The sequence below is a fragment of the Coffea arabica genome, chromosome 1c, assembly GCF_036785885.1.
Source record: "Coffea arabica cultivar ET-39 chromosome 1c, Coffea Arabica ET-39 HiFi, whole genome shotgun sequence".
Lineage (NCBI taxonomy): Eukaryota > Viridiplantae > Streptophyta > Magnoliopsida > Gentianales > Rubiaceae > Coffea > Coffea arabica.
In genome coordinates this window covers 6,729,868-6,747,782 of record NC_092310.1, presented here as the reverse complement: position 1 = coordinate 6,747,782, position 17,915 = coordinate 6,729,868, and the positions used below count along the sequence as shown (strand labels likewise).

Here is a 17,915-nt window from a genome sequence, read left to right as displayed (position 1 = left end):
ATCCTTTTTTGTTAGTGGATTAAGGTGTTGTTCGGGATTGCAATGCTTTTGATAAAAAAACACTTTTAAGTGTTAAAAATAATTTTGATTTAGTGAACATCATCCAATAAAATCAGCAGTGAAGGTTTTAGTGTTAAAAGTACTTTTAATAAAAACTCAAATTTTATACTTTTAGAGTAACTTTTGTGATTTAAAAATAAAATATTAAATTTAATTATTTTGGCCCGAACGATACTCTTCCTTCCTCTTTAAAGTCTATTGAAGCATTTAATTGCACGATACTTGTGTTAATAGTGGAATCTATTTTAAGTCTTTTTACTGCCCCCGAACTATGTCTCCAAATAGTATACTTAAAAGCATTCAAGTACTGAACTATGTCTTCAAATAGTCTATTTAAATGTATTTAAGCACTTCATAAGTACTTTTATTAAAAATTATTTTTTAATAAGTTATCGCAATCTCAAACCCTATAACAAAGTGTCCAATGTCTACGCTGCAATGAACAAAGATTTGGTTGTAGTGTAATTATGATGAAGTCTTATCGTTTATTAGTCATTTGGCATTGATCCAGTCCAAAGTGTTGCTGCCATTTTGTGGTTCCAGATTGTCCCGTGACTTGCATCGCCTATCGGAAACTCCACTTCTTCGGTCTCCGGTCTCCGCCTTCTACCTTTGAGTCTCTGCATTTTTACACTACCACTTCTGCAACCTTCCTCCTCCGTCATCTTCCTTTCAAGCCTTCTCTTCAAACTCTTGCTAGTTAATTCTCAAGCTAGAGGCCATACACCGCCATCAATACCTTCATATTCCTGATTTTTTTAAAACCCCTTTTCCCGTTTCTGTTTCAGGCGTTTAATTTAAGGATTAATCTTTCCTACACTAACAGTGTGCACACTATCATCATTGGATGAATGACAATTATGCAAAATTTGAATTTGAAATTCAATTTTTGCACATATGTCATGAATCCAACGATGATAATGTATATACTGTCAGTGCAGAAAAGATTTATTCTTAATTTAAATGTTAAATACGTTGAATTGCTTTTTCATTTTTTGTAATTTGCTGCAATTTTCTTTTTTACCCTTTTGTGTTCATTCACTTAAATTAAGTGTCCGCAATCATCTCTCCTAATCAGGTACCTCCGTTCATTTGCCTAAATTTAGTGGTTAATTAGGAGAGATGTCCACAATCAATTGCTTTCGATTTTGATATGATTTTGAAAAGTGATGATAGAGAATGATCAGAATGTGTTAAAGCTAATAAATAATAAGAATCAACTGAAGCTACTATTAGTAAATTATATATTGCACATATATTGCTTGCTATTAGAAATTTTAAATCTCAATGGAAATACAAATTAGAACATCAAGAAAGGTAATTTTTATAAATCACTCTCCATCATCTTTCTTCGGCTGAGCAGCATGTGTTTCTACGGTGCTTGTTTTTCCAATTGTGAAGCGTGGTTAAACCATGTTTGATAATTCAATTCAACACTTAAATTTAATAAATTCAGATCTTAATATGTTCAGGTCGCGTTTGATAACCCAAAATTGAATATGTGAATTAATTGAGTGACACTGAATTTTCTAGACAAAATTTGCTCCCAAAAATAAGTGATAAGTTTTTCACTTATCATTGAATGTGATATACACTCAAATATATTTAATTTAATATTTAAACAATTCAATAATTTAATAAATTTAGATTCTAAATTTAAAATTTTAATTTTCAGATTTAAATTTTGTCAAATGCACCAATAGTAGGCCAAGAAGCCTGTTTGGAATGTAGGTTTTTTAGCAAGTTTGTTTGCTACTAGTTTTTTAACAACTTTTGTTACAGGAAACTCAAAAAACTCTTATAAAAATTTTGGACTTTGTCTGAAACTTTAATGAAACTACGTCGTTTTGGACAAAAAAAACTTGTGTTTTTTTGCCCGTCCTTTTTTCTTGTCTTCGTAAACCCAAAAACTTGTCCCGTCTTCCTCAACTCAACGCACAGAAGGCAGGCTTCCTATTGCTGAATCACAGGTGAACACCAAGCTAATTCTTCTCGCTGGTTGGCTGATAAACCCAAAGACAAGCTGCGCACGAGGTTTTTCTACACTCCTCTACTGGTATAGCAGTCTCGCTAGTGTCCTCCGAAGAAGTAGCATTTTCGTCATCGACACTTGCTGAAGTCCAGCAAGAGCCTACGGTGGCTGATAGTAGCGTCGTCCACCACGGTGAGCTCTGCAACAGCTGCCTTCGTCCGGCCGCTACAAAAGCCCTCTACTTTCAGGTGCATAAATACCAGAACTGTTACAAGATTAGTTCGGATGTTTGATTTTCCTTTTATTTTTGAAGCGGCAGCTTGCTAAAATGACTGAGCAGTCACTTTTCCTGGAACATTCCTTTCCATTTGGGTATGTTTTTTTAAATTGGTGGGATTGTTGCTAATTTTATGGCCTTTGCGGTATATTTGTAATCTTTTTGATCTGAGTATGCAGGATATTCTAAGATTCACCTACTTGTGAATAATTTCAATTGAAGCCAAGAGAACTCTGTGTGTTGTTATGTGTAAAAATTTCCTACAGGTCAGATCTTATACTTAAATTAGATGCTATTTAATGAAAATTATCTTATGACACAGGATTTAAGTATGAATTATGAAGATAAAATAGTTCTGATTTGGCCATGATTTGGTGTTTTTCCTGATTACTTGAGTTTTTTCTGTTTATTGGATGAACCATAATTGAGGCTTGTAATGGAAAAAAGGCAAAAGCAAATCTGGTATTTTAGTTAGGAATATGTGTTGGTTTAGAGTGGTTGAATGGCCATTATTTCCCTGTAAGAGCATTTTTCGTATTTGGAATTCATTTCTGGTTTAGAGTGGTTGAAGCTTGTATAAGTCGCACCTCCTAGATGTTGTGTGCATGAAATGGGGATGTTGTGTGTATGGAACTTCCAAGTTTTCGAACTTTGCACTATTTCTTGGTTTTTCTATTGCATTTTGTTCAGGGAATTTATACTGGAGGTTGGTCTGTTAGACATCTTTATTTATTTATTGGCCCTGTAGCATGCAATTAATTTCACCAGGATGAATTTGCTATTGTATAAGCTGGTACTTTGAGAGTAATTTCGTTTCCCCAGCCAATGAAAGCTTTTAAATTTTCTGGAGGTTCTTGAATATTTGTTGCTTGTTGCCTGTTTAGTTGGTTGCTTTTTCTTGGGCCATTAATGGTACAAATTTCTGCAGCTTAAACTAGCGAATAAGATGACAGACTTGCATGACAGGATAGTTTTAATCATGTCAACAAGTTATTTTTTATCGCCAATGTCTGATCTTAAATGTTTGTTTTCCAAATGAAGATGTCAATATCTGTTTACATATGAGTACAATGTGCTGTTTGACCATTTCTTTTAGTTGTAAAAACACTGGTTCTGGATATTAAGATGCTTTTTTTCTTCTATGCAGAACCCTATCTGTTCGGTCCAAGCAATACCAAATGCTAATGTGTCTTCACCGTGATTATATACTATGCCAAATGCTAATGTGTCTGCTGATTTGATTTGTTATATACTATGGCAGTTTGACATGGAATTGACTGCAAATAGCTATCTTGGTTGAATATGGAATTTTTCATTTCTTTCTTTAGCTCATTTTTCTGTTTTTTTATAGAGTTAGGTAATTTGGTGCTTATTTCCAACATTACTTATCATAGGCATACATTCTTCTGTCCACAAGTTTATGTCGTTGTGCACTAGATCCGTTTCTAGAGGTTTGTTTTGGGGGGTTTTTTTTCAACTTGCATGTCGGATTGTTAAGAAATGGCCTGGCTAATGTTTACTTTCGCTAACAGTCGGAAAACTCTTACTTTCTGATCCTGTTACCACTATTTGGTCCGAGTGTGAAGAGAACGACTTACAGCTTTCTATCACCAATTACTTCAAGGTATTATCTGACCAGTCTCTTTTTCCAACCCCATCTATAATATAAGAGTTAACTATTTTGTGTGTCCTGTATTGGGATTGACTATCCTATTTGTTCTTTGCTATTATTTAGACGTGATTCACCTGTGTTAATACTTCTATTGCTATATATGCAATAAGAGAATCCATAGATAAATATCTGTATAAGATTTTTGTTTACTTGCATTGGGGCTATAGATAAATTAGTGTTTACTTCCATTGGGGCTATACATAAACTACTTGCATTGGATGCTATAGATGCCTTTCAATTTCTGTTTAGCATCCTTAATTGCCAACTTTCGCTAATCTATTTGTCGTACATAAAGTGTAAAAAATCAATGGCTGGCAAGGTTGGTTCATCAAGGCAAGGTCGTGCCCAATTTTCAATAGAGCGAGAGCTTGAATTTGCGGAATACTTGGTTGAAATTAAATGGGATAATAGAATGAACAAGGGCAACTTAAAGAGCGAGGTCTTCCCGGCAATTGTTGATGAATTTGTCAAAAAAGGATGCCACTTTGATCCAAATCAAATCAAGGTGAAGTATTATGCATTAAGGCATCTGATACAAGAATACAATCGCATGCGGTTGAGGGTGACTGGGGCCGGATGGGATCCCCTCCTTTAGACTGTAACTATGGACGAAAGCAAATGGCAAGTTATGATTAAGGTAGAAAATTAATTTTTTGTATTTCATCATAAGCTTATACAGTGTAAAAACTGTTTTTTTAACATCCTCTAATGGCTAATTTTTGGTGTTAAATGTGTAGGAGAACCCATCTTCTGAGACTTTCCACAACAAAGATTGCTAAATCTTCTACATGTTATCGGAGGTGTTTGACAAAATTGATGCCCAAAGGCGATATGCAAGGGATTCAAACTAGCCACCAGTTGACATTAATGATGAGATATGGGCGAGGCAAAGTCAAGCATATCACAATATGGGTGGCCAGAGCACGGAGCACGTGGACCTAACTGATGAAATGATCCCTCCTATGCCTCCAACTGGGAAATCGGATGCCAAACATTCAAAAAGCAAAGGCAAAGGGAAAAGGAAGACACCGGAATCTTCATCCACCGGGGACGGCGACCTCCCGCCTGGTCTAAATCGAACCTCCTACAATAATGCCATATCTTGGATGGATGCAACGTTTGCTTCCGATCGGAGCACCTCCCATAGCGTAGATGCCCTACCACCCGCACCCGCAGGCTTCCTATTGCTGAACCGCAGGTGAACACCAAGTTAATTCTTCTCACTGGTAGGCTGATAAACCCAAAGACAAGCTGCACACGAGGTTTTTCTACACTCCTCTATTGGTGTAGCAGTCTCGCTGGTGTCCTCCAAATGAGTAGTATTTTCGTCATCGACACTCGTTGAAGTCCGGCAAGAGTCTACGGTGGCTGATAGTAGTGTCGTCCATCACGGTGAGCTCTGCAACAGCTGCCCTTGTCCGGCCGCTACAAAAGCCCTCTACTTTCAGGTGCATAATTACCAGAACTGTTACAAGATTAGCTCGGATGTTTGATTTTCCTTTTTTTTTGAAGTGGCAGTTTGCTAAAATGACTGAGCAGTCGCTTTTCCCGGTACATTCCTTTCCATTTGGGTATTTTTTTTAAATTGGTGGGATTGTTGCTAATTTTATGGCCTTTGCGGTACATTTGTAATCTTTCTGATCTGAGTATACAGGATATTCTAAGATTCACCTACTTGTGAATAATTTCAATTGAAGTCGAGAGAACTCTGTGTGTTGTTATGTGTAAAAATTTCCTATAGGTCAGATCTTATACTTAAATTAGATGCTATTTAATGAAAATTATCTTATGACACGGGATTTAAGTATGAATTATGAAGACAAAATAGTTCTGGTTTGGCCATGATTTAGTGTTTTTCCTGATTACTTGAGTTTTTTTTGTTTATTGGATGAACCATAATTGAGGCTTGTAATGGAAAAAAGGCAAAAGCAAATCTGGTATTTTAGTTAGGAATATGTGTTGGTTTAGAGTGGTTGAATGGCCATTATTTCCCTGTAAGAGCATTTTTCGTATTTGGAATTCATTTCTGGTTTAGAGTGATTGAAGCTTGTATAAGTCGCACCTCCTAGATGTTGTGTGTATGAAATGGGGATGTTGTGTGTATGGAACTTCCAAGTTTTCGAACTTTGCACTATTTCTTGGTTTTTCTATTGCATTTTGTTCAGAGAATTCATACTGGAGGTTGGTCTGTTAGACATCTTTATTTATTTATTGGCCCTGTAGCATGCAATTAATTTCACCAGGATGAATTTGCTATTGTATATGCTGGTACTTTGAGAGTAATTTCGTTTCCCCAGCCAATGAAAGCTTTTAAATTTTCTGGAGGTACTTGAGTATTTATTGCTTGTCGCCTGTTTAGTTGGTTGCTTTTTCTTAGGCCATTAATGGTACAAATTTCTGCAGCTTAAACTAGCGAATAAGATGATAGACTTGCATGACAGAATAGTTTTAATCATGTCAACAAGTTATTTTTTATCGTCAATATCTGGTCTTAAATGTTTGTTTTCCAGATGAAGATGTCAATATCTGTTTACAAACGAGTACAATGTGCTGTTTGACCATTTCTTTTAGTTGTAAAAACACTGGTTCTGGATATTAAGATGTTTTTTTTCTTCTATGCACAACCCTATCTGTTCGGTCCAAGCAATGCCAAATGCTAATGTGTTTTCACCGTAATTATATACTATGCCAAATGCTAATGTGTCTGTTGAATTGATTTGTTATATACTATGGTAGCTTGACATGGAATTGACTGCAAATAGCTATCTTGGTTGATTGTGGAATTTTTCATTTCTTTCTTTAGCTCATTTTTCTGTTTTTTTTTTTATAGATTTAGGTAATTTGGTGCTTATTTCCAACATTACTTATCATAGGCATACATTCTTCTGTCCACAGGTTTATGCCGTCGTGCACTAGATCCGTTTCTAGAGGTTTGTTTTGGGGTTTTTTTTCAACTTGCATATCAGATTGTTAAGAAATGGCCTGGCTAATGTTTACTTTCGCTAACAGTCGGAAAACTCTTACTTCCTGATCCTGTTACCACTATTTGGTCCGAGTGTGGAGAGAACGACTTACAGCTTTCTATCACCAATTACTTCAAGGTATTATCTGACCAGTCTCTTTTTCCAACCCCGTCTATAATATAAGAGTTAACTATTTTGTGTGTCCTGTATTGGGATTGGCTATCCTATTTGTTCTTTGCTATTATTTAGACGTGATTCACCTGTGTTAATACTTCTATTGCTATATATGCAATAAGAGAATCCATAGATAAATATCTGTATAAGATTTTTGTTTACTTGCATTGGGGCTATAGATAAATTAGTGTTTACTTCCATTGGGGCTATACATAAACTACTTGCATTGGATGCTATAGATGCCTTTCAATTTCTGTTTAGCATCCTTAATTGCCAACTTTCGCTAATCTATTTGTCGTACATAAAGTGTAAAAAATCAATGGCTGGCAAGGTTGGTTCATCAAGGCAAGGTCGTGCCCAATTTCCAATAGAGCGAGAGCTTGAATTTGCAGAATACTTGGTTGAAATTAAATGGGATAATAGAATGAACAAGGGCAACTTAAAGAGCGAGGTCTTCCCGGCAATTGTTGATGAATTTGTCAAAAAAGGATGCCACTTTGATCCAAATCAAATCAAGGCGAAGTATTATGCATTAAGGCATCTGACACAAGAATACAATCACATGCGGTTGAGGGTGACTGGGGCCGGATGGGATCCCCTCCTTTAGACTGTAACTATGGACGAAAGCAAATGGCAAGTTATGATTAAGGTAGAAAATTAATTTTTTGTATTTCATCATAAGCTTATAAAGTGTAAAAAGCTGTTTTTTAACATCCTCTAATGGCTAATTTTTGGTGTTAAATGTGTAGAAGAACCCATCTTTTGAGACTTTCCACAACAAAGATTGCCGTGTCTTCTACATGTTATCGGAGGTGTTTGACAAAATGGATACCCAAAGGCAATATGCAAGGGATTCAAACCAGCCACCAGTTGACATTAATGATGAGATAAGGGCGAGGCAAAGTCAAGCATATCACAATATGGGTGGCCAGGGCATGGAGCACGTGGACCTGATTGATGAAATGATCCCTCCTATGCCTCCAACTAGGAAATCGGATGCCAAACATTCAAAGAGCAAAGGCAAAGGGAAAGGGAAGACTCTGGAATCTTCATTCGCCGGGGACGGCGACCTCCCGCCTGGTCTAAGTCGAACCTCCTACAATAATGCCATATCTTGGATGGATGCAACGTTTGCTTCCGATCGGAGCACCTCCCAGAGCGTAGATGCCCTACCACCCCCACCTGCTGCTACTCCAGCTCCTCCTCCTCCTCCAAATTACGTGGATGATGACTCTTTCTCGGTGATAAAGGCAGATGCAGCCTTAAACAAAATAGAAAGCTTGCCGGATAAAGTATTCATTACAGCAGCTGTGAAGTTGGCTGATTCCACGGACCATCAGAGGATGTTTCTGAGTCAAAAGAGTGATGCTAGGAAACGGTTATATGCACTGAGTATTGGGGGGGCGAACTAGATGATTGAGACCTGCATGTGCCTAGAGGTTCATCTCCAGTTGGAAGGCTATAAGTTTGCATGTTTTAATGTAAAATATTTGTATTTGTGATTGAAGGATGCTAGTTTTCCCTGTTGGGAAACGAACTTGCACTGGGGTTGTCTTATTTCATAGTTTGGATCATTTCAAGATGATTTGATAAACTTTCGGCATTTCGAATATGCACTTTTTGAGAGAATTAATAATAAATAGGATTTCTACTTTAATATAAGAGTTGCTTGACTAGTTCACATATTCCTAGCTTTTGAGGCATTTGGGCCTTATCCTGTACTTTATTTTCCCATGCAGGTGTTTTGTCCATACAGAGGATAAATGGCTAGCACTCTGCCCAATTTTGGAGTAAATTTAGATGACCCAGAGGATGCAAGAAGAGCCGCAACTGCTGTGTTGATTCTACAGTGGCACTTTCAAACCTATCAGGTTCCAAGGACAAGACAGCTAGTCCACACGAGTGCTATGACTGGTCAGGGTTGGGTTAAGGACCTATTAGGGGGAAAGTGCATTAGGATGCTTAACAACATGCGCATGAATGTGCCCACATTTATTCAACTATATCGGATATTGCGAGAAGGTGGATACATTACTGAGGGCCCCTGTGATAAAGTGACTTTAGAGGAAAGCGTAGCAATTGCCTTATATGGTGTGAGCCATGATTTGACACAAAAAGTGCTAGGTGAACAATTCCAGCATTCCACTGAGACAATTCATCGACACGTATGCCGCCTATGCCATGCCTTAGTCCAATTAGCACCTATTGTACTCCGACATAGAAACACAGATACTACTCATTCTCGGATTCGGAATAATAGATGATTTTATCCATGGTTTAAGGTACCTGGCCGCATCTTAAAACTCATAAGTTAAATTTATGACTAATTTGCATTCAAATTCAATATGTAGGATTGTATTGGGGCTATTGATGGAACACATGTCTCGACAAGCGTGCCAAGAGAGGAACATGATGCCTTTCATAACAGAAAAGACACGCTTTCATAGAATGTTTTAGCTGCATGTGACCATGATATGAGGTTCGTATATGTCAGAGCTGGCCGGGAAGGAAGTGCCCATGATAGCTGTGTCTTATTGGATGCTATATCCAATCCGGATGCAGCATTTCCTGTACCACCGGCTGAAAAATATTACATGGTTGATGCAGCGTATAGACACATGCCAGGATTCATGGCCCCTTTTAAGAGTGGTCTAGGAGGGAGATCACAAACTGCACAAAAAAGATTATTTAATCGCCGCCATTCTTCGGTTCAGAATATAATAGAGAGGACGTTTGGGGTATGGAAAATGAGATTCAAAATTTTGGATGGTCCAATGAAAAACTATCCTATTGAGGCACAGAGGAACATTGTAGTGGTGTGCTGTGTACTGCACAATTTCATTAGGGAGATGCAGCCATATGACATCTACTTGAAGGATGAAGCAAATATGGATGGCGCAGATACCGAAGGAGCTCAAATGCCACAATTTCATGTCACTCCAGAAGCACTCCATGATTGGAAAGAATTATGAAATGTAATGGCTGATCACATGTACCTTCACCGAAATGAGTAGTATATGGTTGCCACGCTTGATTTCCACGTAGCTCGAACTATTTTCAGTTGTATAATATGACTCTTTTTTAATATTTGGGATGGATATTTGGTACTGTAAAAATTTAAGCCTTCTTGTCAAGGTTGGGTTAACGGATTCCTTTCCACTTGAGTGAATGTAATATTTTTACAACTTGTCCAAATTATTTTGTTATAACAAATTGTTTGCATACAGGTGTGAGCTTTTATATTACTGTGAAATATAAGAAAATCTCCATGTGTAACTTTTTTATTTTTATTTTTAGAACAAAATCACCTTAAATTCTCACAAAATCTAAGGTCTAGCAAAGTTGCTTTAAGGTGACAATTAAAAGATGAAAATAAAAAATTGATCTAAATATGATCCTAAATCACGTCTAGAAAGGGGTTATGGATAAACTTAAAAATCCATCGGAAAGGACCTCCAAAACTGTAACAATGATTCATTTATTGTAGCAATCAATCTAGTTCATTCTCCTGATAAGTTCATTGATATAGTCTTCACGGTTGCCAGCATCGCCTCATTCAACATAGTGATTTCTCTTCTTCTTCAAGCCACTAAGAGGCGCCTTAAGTTTGAATGGCCAGAGAAAATTGTTTGCCTCCTTAAAGTGAGGTCCAACTGTCAGGATCTCATGGGCAAGGTCTTCAATGCAGATAATACCATGTTTTCCCAAAGCCTGTTCAATGATTGAGTTGTCAGTCAATGCAATTCTCTGCTTGTTTACCTTGCCATAGCCTCTCTTGTAAATCAATTCCTTAACACTCTTCAAGTTGGGGTATCCATAAGCAACATAAGGCTCAACTCGGTGTAGCATATTCAGCGTTGCCTTGTTAACCTTTAGGAATACACCATTAAATATCTATCTCAGGCGCAGAAGCTGCAAAATCTTCTTAGTCCTTGGATGCATAGCATTGATACCTCGAATGCGAACAATGAAAAGCAACTTGGCTTTCGGGTTGACAAAAATGTAATCCTAATTTTGATACAGTAATATAGAGCACAATTTTTGGATACAGGAAAAAAAAAATTTAGGGAGGGAATTTTTCCCTAAATTTTTTTTTAAGTTATAAAAAAATTTTGTAAAAAAATTGCTACCCTAAAATTTTTAAAAAATTGCTACAGTAAAGTTTTTAAAAAACTTATACAGTAAGTTTTTTCTACTACTTCTACAGTGATCTACAGTAAAATTTTAGATAAATTTTCAAAAAATTCAGGTTCCAAACGGATCCTTGGAATGGTAACGTGGGCCAAGAGCGTACAAACTAAAAGGGCTAATCCTTGAAGGAGCCAATTCCAAAATTGTTTTGAGCCCCGATTTCAGTATCACATGATGTCACGTGACACAATACCCGTTTAGATTTTCCATATCTTTCATAATCGTAGACCTGAGCGGTCTGTGCAGTCCTGGCCGAGAATATGTCCCGGCGGCGAGTGCTGTTGGCGCTTTTAGTTACAGCCCTCCATCTTAGCTCCAATGCCGACGGCTATCCCTGCTCTTCGACCGAAGGCAAGTTTTTGCATTTCTTCTCTTCCCCAATCAATGAGTATAACTGATATCATTTTCGCTTTGCAAGATTCATTCTCTGTTCCTCCTTTTATGTGTTTTTGCTTTCGAAGTGATTTTTTTTTTTTTTTGTGGGTTAAAAGAAGTGATTTTGTTAGTATAGTGTGGTGATTTTTTTAGTACAGTATGGAAGAAATCAATATGAAGAAAGCTTCTCAATTATAATCTAGGGCTTCCACTGGTGAGGAATATCAGTGAGCTTACGCAGGATAGTTATGGTAGACCCGGTTTGTCTCACATGACCATAGCCGGTTCGCTTTTACATGGGATGAAAGAGGTAAGTTAATCCAATACCAATTCTCTGGTGTTAAACTGGTAAATTGAAAATTAGGAGGTAGCTTTCTTGCGTCTCTTAGCCCTAAATTCTATGAATGCTCTTTCAATAGGTTGAGGTATGGCTGCAAACATTTTCTCCTGGATCTCACACTCCAATTCATAGGCATTCATGCGAGGAAGTATTCGTGGTACTGAAAGGGAGTGGGACTCTTTATCTTGCTTCTAATTCACACCCCAAATACCCTGGCAACCCACAAGAGCTTCCTATCTTCTCTAATAGCACGTTTCATATCCCTGTTAATGATGCTCATCAGGTGAATTGTTTTGACTTTTGCTTTTCTTAGTTTGATGCAGAACTTTTGCAAATATATCTGTATTCAATTCGGCAATAGCTGCATAGAAAGAAAATTGAACATCATTCTTGCCATTGTTTTTTTCCCTTATCGAGTGGAGGAGGGGGTTTCACAGCATGAAAGGAAGAAATCTGAGTGAATGGAAGGGAAAGGTCACAAGAAAAGTTTATTAACTGTTGCAGGATGAAGCCCCATCCCACACTAATGAAATTGACTATGTTTAAAGTTTATTGTTCCTTTTTTTTCTTTTTCTATTTTTAATCTCAGTTTACAATCCTTTTTTTGTCCTTCCTGTTCTCCATGACTTGTGGAATTGTTGTTGCTAGTAAGGTATAGATTGACTAATTATGAGTTTGCAGCATTCATGCTAAAGTATCCTGTTATATGCAGAAAACTTTTTGTTCATTTATTTTTGTTACAGATATGGAACACAAACAAAGAGGAGGATTTACAGTTCTTGGTTGTTGTCTCTCGTCCTCCAGTTAAAGTGTAAGTATGCTCTGGACTTCAATCATTTCTAGTTGCCTTGCATCTCATCAATTTACGTTATTCATGTTAGATCTGTAATACTAGTGTCTCAAGTAAATATCTGATTTATGGAAGTTACTTTGGAGGGAAACAAGTTTCAATTTTCATATATATATATATATATATATATGATGGTCATATGTTCTTGTTGCTGGTTAAAGTGCCACAGAAATGAATTTTTGAAATTTCTGAGATAAACTACTCAGAAAGAAAGGTCATTTATTCGATGAACCAAAAAGCGTTTTGCAGAAATTTTACTTCAAAGATAATTTCAAGAGATGTTGTAGCTGGAGTAAGCTGTGTGTTAGTGATGAACTATATTCTTCTTTAGGTCATATGGAAACATGATGGTTTAGTCGATGATGAAGCTAGTGCAAGGATCAAATTGAGAAGAAAAGATGGACATATTTTGGGAAAATGGATGGATTTAAGAGACTAGAGGAGCCAAAAGTGTGATTCTTTCCAAATAGAAAACTTCAAGTTGCCGGGTTTTGTGGATAGTGGAGACTAGATGGATGAAGAGAAACATATATTAGAAGGACAGGGAGAACAAGGGGAATGCTAGGTGCCAATTATCTTTTGCAAATCGATCTTTTTCTGTTGGACCTTGTAGTGGAGAATAGGATAGATGTTTTTGATGGATTGAGTTCTTTATTTGAAGCAATTGATGGATTCTTTCTGTCATACTTTCATATATCTGATTATTGCGAGACTTAGTAGATTAATATACATAAGTAGATGTATCCCCTCATATACTTGCTTTTATGGTTAGGAAATGATAATTATGTTCTGTGTTCATGCTTTCAGGTTTATATATGATGACTGGCATATGCCGCATACCGCAGCCAAATTGAAGTTCCCTTATTATTGGGATGAAGAGTGTTACCTTATGCCTCCAACAAAAGATGAGCTTTAACTTGGAAAGCAAGAATCTTGCACAATTAGTGGAAGTCAAATTTTATCCAATCAGTTGCAAGCATGAAGCAATTCTCATTTCGTGAGGTACAATTAAACTGTTGCCTTCTTCAGATCAAAAGGATGAGTATCGTTTGGTTCTGTTGGATGGATGCATTTCATTACCCTTTTTGCTGGATGATTTCAGCGCCCAAGTTGTTGTAGCAAGCATTTTGAGAATAGTCAATTTCCATTGTATATTTTCTATATACGAATGAGATATAACTACAGCAGACTGAAGCATGACAAAAGTTCTGTGGAGATCTTCTTCTGTACCAACTTACATGTTCGATTAAAGAATTGACAAGTTTCTTCTCTATCGTTTGTTTCATCCCTTTGTTGCGTTTTTAATTTCTATTTTTGATTAATTACAGCTTATATGTTATACCTCATGGAACTTTGTAGTTGGTATACATATTTTCTTGTCTGAAGCACTCTAGTACGTATTTCTTTCTTAGACCGGCTGAGGCAGAGCATTCTATTCTTGAAAATCTCTGGAACTGGGTACAACTGAAAATATATAACAGGGCAACCAGTGACTAATTTTTTTGTGAGATTTCACTTCAACAACCACTCTAATTTTTACCAGGCAAAAGGAGAGGGTTTGAGGAGGGACATAGTCATATACCCGCTATGGTTATTGGTTCTGCCATAAGAGGTTGACAAATGATTGTGACTGGCTTCAGTTTTTATTTTAAATATAATAAAAATCAAAAAATAAGTTGAGCCACATAATCCTTGACACAGTTTGGTTTAATTACATTAAGCCTTAAGGAAACATCAACAAGGGAAGTTGGACAATTTAATAACATATGGAAGAGAGGAGACTTTTCAACATAAGTAGATAAAATGGCAATTGGATCCAGCACAATTCTTTCGTCCTCCTACGTGCCGCACACTTGGGTTGCCAGCCTTTTTTTTAAGATCGCTAAAACCCTTCATGCAATGGACTGGGATTGATAGACATCTACATAGACTTGCTCTCTAGGGTCTCTCAAATTTCTGCCGCTTGCCCCTCTCTTCCCCTTCTCCTTCACCTCACCCTTTTCCTCTTCCTCCTTCCTTTTTTGGTCCACCACCACTACAGTTGGTTAAGACGGAAAAACTTGCTGCAGTAATTCCATAACTTTCCCATTTACTTTCCTTTTTATGGTTTAATTTTTAACCTTTATTTGAACTATTTTATCTTAGATGCTCTGAATGGATTAGTTTTTTTGTCTTTGATTTCTTTGTATCCAGCCAAATATTTCTTTCTTTTCTTCCATTCTTCTCATTTACTATTTTTTTGCAGGGAGCTTATTCTTCCTCCATCAATCCTGGTGAATTATTCTTTTTTTTTTCTTTTTTTAATGCTATTTATCTCTTAATTTTACACTTTAATCCTTCTGCTTTGGTTGCTTTTATTCTGTAATTAGTGTGCTTTGGTTTTGGCTATGTTTTTTCCCATTGTGTTATCTATTTTCCTTTCTTTAGTGAGTTTTTTTTTTTTTTTAGTATTTGCTGCTTCTTTACTTCTGCTATCATTTCCCTTCCTTTTCCTTTGAACTTTTCTTCCCTTTTCCTTGGATTCTGGATGTGTGTATATTCCTCATGGTTTTCTTTTCGGTTTTTTCCCTTATTTTTCTGTCTTGCCCTGTTTTTTATTTGCTTTTGATATCAGATGTGTGTAAAGTTATTGTGCATATTGAGGTCCATGGTTCTCTGCTTTGGTTTACTCTTACCATCCAATTCATTGTGTACACCTGCTTGTCCTTTTTCCTTCCTTCCGCCGGACTTATTCATCTGTGTATGCTGTGAAGTTTTTTTTCCCCTTTTTTTTTTTTGTTTTTTTGTTGGGGGGGGGGGGGAGAGGTTGACATTGTTACCTTTGTTCATGTTTGGTTGTATTCAATGCAGTCTCTTCAATATATTGAGTATCCTTTTTTTCCTGTTCTGGCCTCTCTATTAGCTATTACTTTACTTTTGCTATGCTTTTTCCCTCTTTTTCTTGATTTCTCTATGCATGTGTAGTCCACATGGGTTCACCTTTTTATCCTCATTTTCATTTCTTGACCTGTTTTCTCTTTCCTTTTGTTGTTAGATGGATGTAAAGGCATTGAGTATATTTGAGGTCCACGGTTCTTTGCTTCAACGGACTATCATCCAGCCTCACATCTAAAAACTACTGATGCAGAATGTGCCACGAAAGTGTATCATCGCTTTGTCTTTGATGATTCGCATGTAGGTTTAGCGTTTTGCCCCTTTTGTGCTATCGTAGTTTACTCTGCTGTCCTTTTACTTGAAGTATATAGTAACGATTTCAGTAATATATTCAGTGTTAATGCCGCGGGGGTTTGGAATGAAAAAATTATACTATTTTTTAGCCAACTGGACATGTTGTATAGTGAATTTGAGCATCTGGTTTACCTTTTTTTTTTCCATTTGTGTGTGCTGTGAAGTCTTTTTTTCCTTTTTTTTTTTGGGGGGAAAGGTTAACATTGTTACCTTTGTTCATGTTTGCTTGTGTTGAATGCAGTTTCTTCATTGTATTGAGTATCATTTTTTCTATTCTGGCCTCTATATTTGCTATTACTTTACTTTTGCTATTCTTTTTCTCTTTTTCTTGAATTCTCTATGCATGTATAGTCCACATGGTTTCACCATTTTTTCCCCATTTTCCTTTCTTGACGTGTTTCTCTTTCCTTTTGTTGTTAGATGGATGTAAAGGGATTGAGTATATTTGAGGTCCACAGTTCTTTGCTTTGACGGACTATCATCCAAGTCATTGAGGCCTCACATCTTAAAACTACTGATGCTGAATGTGCCACGAAAGTGTATTGTCACTTTGTCTTTGACAATTTGCATGTAGGTTTAGCTTTTTGCCCCTTTTGTGGTGTCATAGTTTACTATGTGGTCCTTTTGCTTACTTGAAGTATACAGTAATGATTTCAATAATATATTCAGTGTTAATGTCTCGGGGGTTTGGAATGAAAAAATTATCCTATTTTTGAGCCAACTGTACAGGTTGTATAGTGAATTTGAGCATCTGGTTTACCATTTTTAACATTAATGCAATTTAGCTCTTCAAAAGACAAAGATCAAAACATGTAACCTGTGTTATATTTTCAGTTTTGTTTATTCCTTATGTTTCTTGTGTGATTCAGGGAGTAGAGGTTTCTGCTGTTGCTTTCGATCGTAATGCTGCTCGCGTCAAAAAACTGCTTGTTCCTTTTAAAATGTGCTGTATTAATAATGCTGCCGTTGAAGAAATTCCCAAAACTGTTGCACCGGTTGCGTATCACTTCTACTAAATTATAAATGATGATACTCTAATCAAAGAAGTTGGCGAGCTTGACAAACTGAGCCTTCTGCCTGATCTTGATGACAAACTGAGCCTTCTGCCTGATCTTGATATTTGCCCTTTTACCTCTTTTCCAACATTTGGTTGATGGCCGTGCCTCTATAATTGAGTCACTGGCTTCCTTTTTATATGCTTTACCAGCGAGAAAGGCACTTTTAGATGGTGTTTCTGTTATTGCTAGAGATCATGTCGTTGATCAAAGGTGATTCCCGGTGCCTGGATCTTTCTGTATTGCTTTGTTGGCCCCTGCATTTTTTTAGATTGCTGACACCTTGTTGTTTATGTTTGTTGCTATAGTAAGAAACCTGTTCTTCTGACATTGTTTCGTGATTTTTGAGACTGAAGTGGGACGGACCATAGTAGATGCAATGGGGTCTGTTGTGTCCAATCCAGTTATTATTGGTATTAGACACAGAGCGAAGCTTGATAATTGTGAGATCTATTTCTAAGTATATTCATGGTTCCTTAGTTAATTTGTGTTAGGCTGTTGTGTTACTGGTCACTGTTCTATCATTTTTTTTCTTGGTACTTTTCCCTTCTGAACTTTAAATCACGGATTGTTTGCTAAGTCATTGCAAGCTAGAATGTTATATTGATCTTTCGATAGGTGACATATTTTGTTAGGCGTGATGGAAATGTTGCTTTTTCTTTGGTAGAAGATGGTGCTAAATAAATAAGATAGAATTCAGAACAAGAATCCTAACTATTGCAATAGACCTCTCTTTCAGTTCAGATGGATTAGTGCTT

The 17,915-nt window shown here is 36.8% G+C and overlaps 3 protein-coding genes and 1 pseudogene across 15 annotated transcripts; 3 read left to right on the top strand and 1 right to left on the bottom strand.

Annotated features, from left to right (window-relative positions):
• The first annotated feature begins 1,979 nt into the window (after window positions 1-1,979).
• On the top strand, window positions 1,980-8,780 carry LOC140008756 (uncharacterized). Of its 8 annotated transcripts, none has more exons than XM_072053796.1 (9): window positions 1,980-2,224; window positions 2,352-2,404; window positions 2,489-3,933; window positions 4,277-4,618; window positions 4,719-5,429; window positions 6,877-6,911; window positions 6,991-7,082; window positions 7,426-7,767; window positions 7,868-8,780. In XM_072053796.1, exons 8-9 carry the CDS (start codon window positions 7,735-7,737, stop codon window positions 8,528-8,530), a joined length of 696 nt encoding a protein of 231 aa, XP_071909897.1. In that variant the 5' UTR covers window positions 1,980-2,224; window positions 2,352-2,404; window positions 2,489-3,933; window positions 4,277-4,618; window positions 4,719-5,429; window positions 6,877-6,911; window positions 6,991-7,082; window positions 7,426-7,734; the 3' UTR covers window positions 8,531-8,780. The 8 variants fall into 8 exon arrangements, with proteins under 8 accessions (XP_071909897.1, XP_071909929.1, XP_071909836.1 ...); XM_072053828.1 differs by having other exon boundaries at window positions 2,346-2,404; XM_072053735.1 differs by having other exon boundaries at window positions 2,352-3,933.
• Window positions 8,781-9,592: 812 nt separating this feature from the next.
• LOC140038760 (protein ALP1-like) lies at window positions 9,593-10,090 on the top strand. The gene has a single exon (XM_072084026.1). It carries the CDS (start codon window positions 9,593-9,595, stop codon window positions 10,088-10,090), a length of 498 nt encoding a protein of 165 aa, XP_071940127.1.
• Window positions 10,091-10,613: 523 nt separating this feature from the next.
• LOC113736784 (large ribosomal subunit protein uL30x-like) lies at window positions 10,614-11,528 on the bottom strand (annotated as a pseudogene).
• On the top strand, window positions 11,460-17,670 carry LOC113706114 (auxin-binding protein T85-like). 6 transcript variants are annotated; one of them, XR_011816132.1, is made up of 10 exons: window positions 11,460-11,660; window positions 11,888-11,994; window positions 12,104-12,307; window positions 12,768-12,835; window positions 13,682-13,876; window positions 15,120-15,147; window positions 15,909-16,048; window positions 16,523-16,672; window positions 16,972-17,370; window positions 17,466-17,670. XR_011816132.1 is itself a non-coding variant. In XM_072053592.1 (5 exons), the coding sequence occupies exons 1-5, from the start codon at window positions 11,570-11,572 to the stop codon at window positions 13,788-13,790; spliced, it is 579 nt and encodes a 192-aa protein (XP_071909693.1). In that variant the 5' UTR covers window positions 11,460-11,569; the 3' UTR covers window positions 13,791-14,145. The 6 variants fall into 6 exon arrangements, 1 of the variants encoding a protein (XP_071909693.1); XR_011816129.1 differs by having other exon boundaries at window positions 16,972-17,670; XR_011816137.1 differs by having other exon boundaries at window positions 11,544-11,660; window positions 11,843-11,994; window positions 16,972-17,670.
• Window positions 17,671-17,915: the final 245 nt, after the last annotated feature.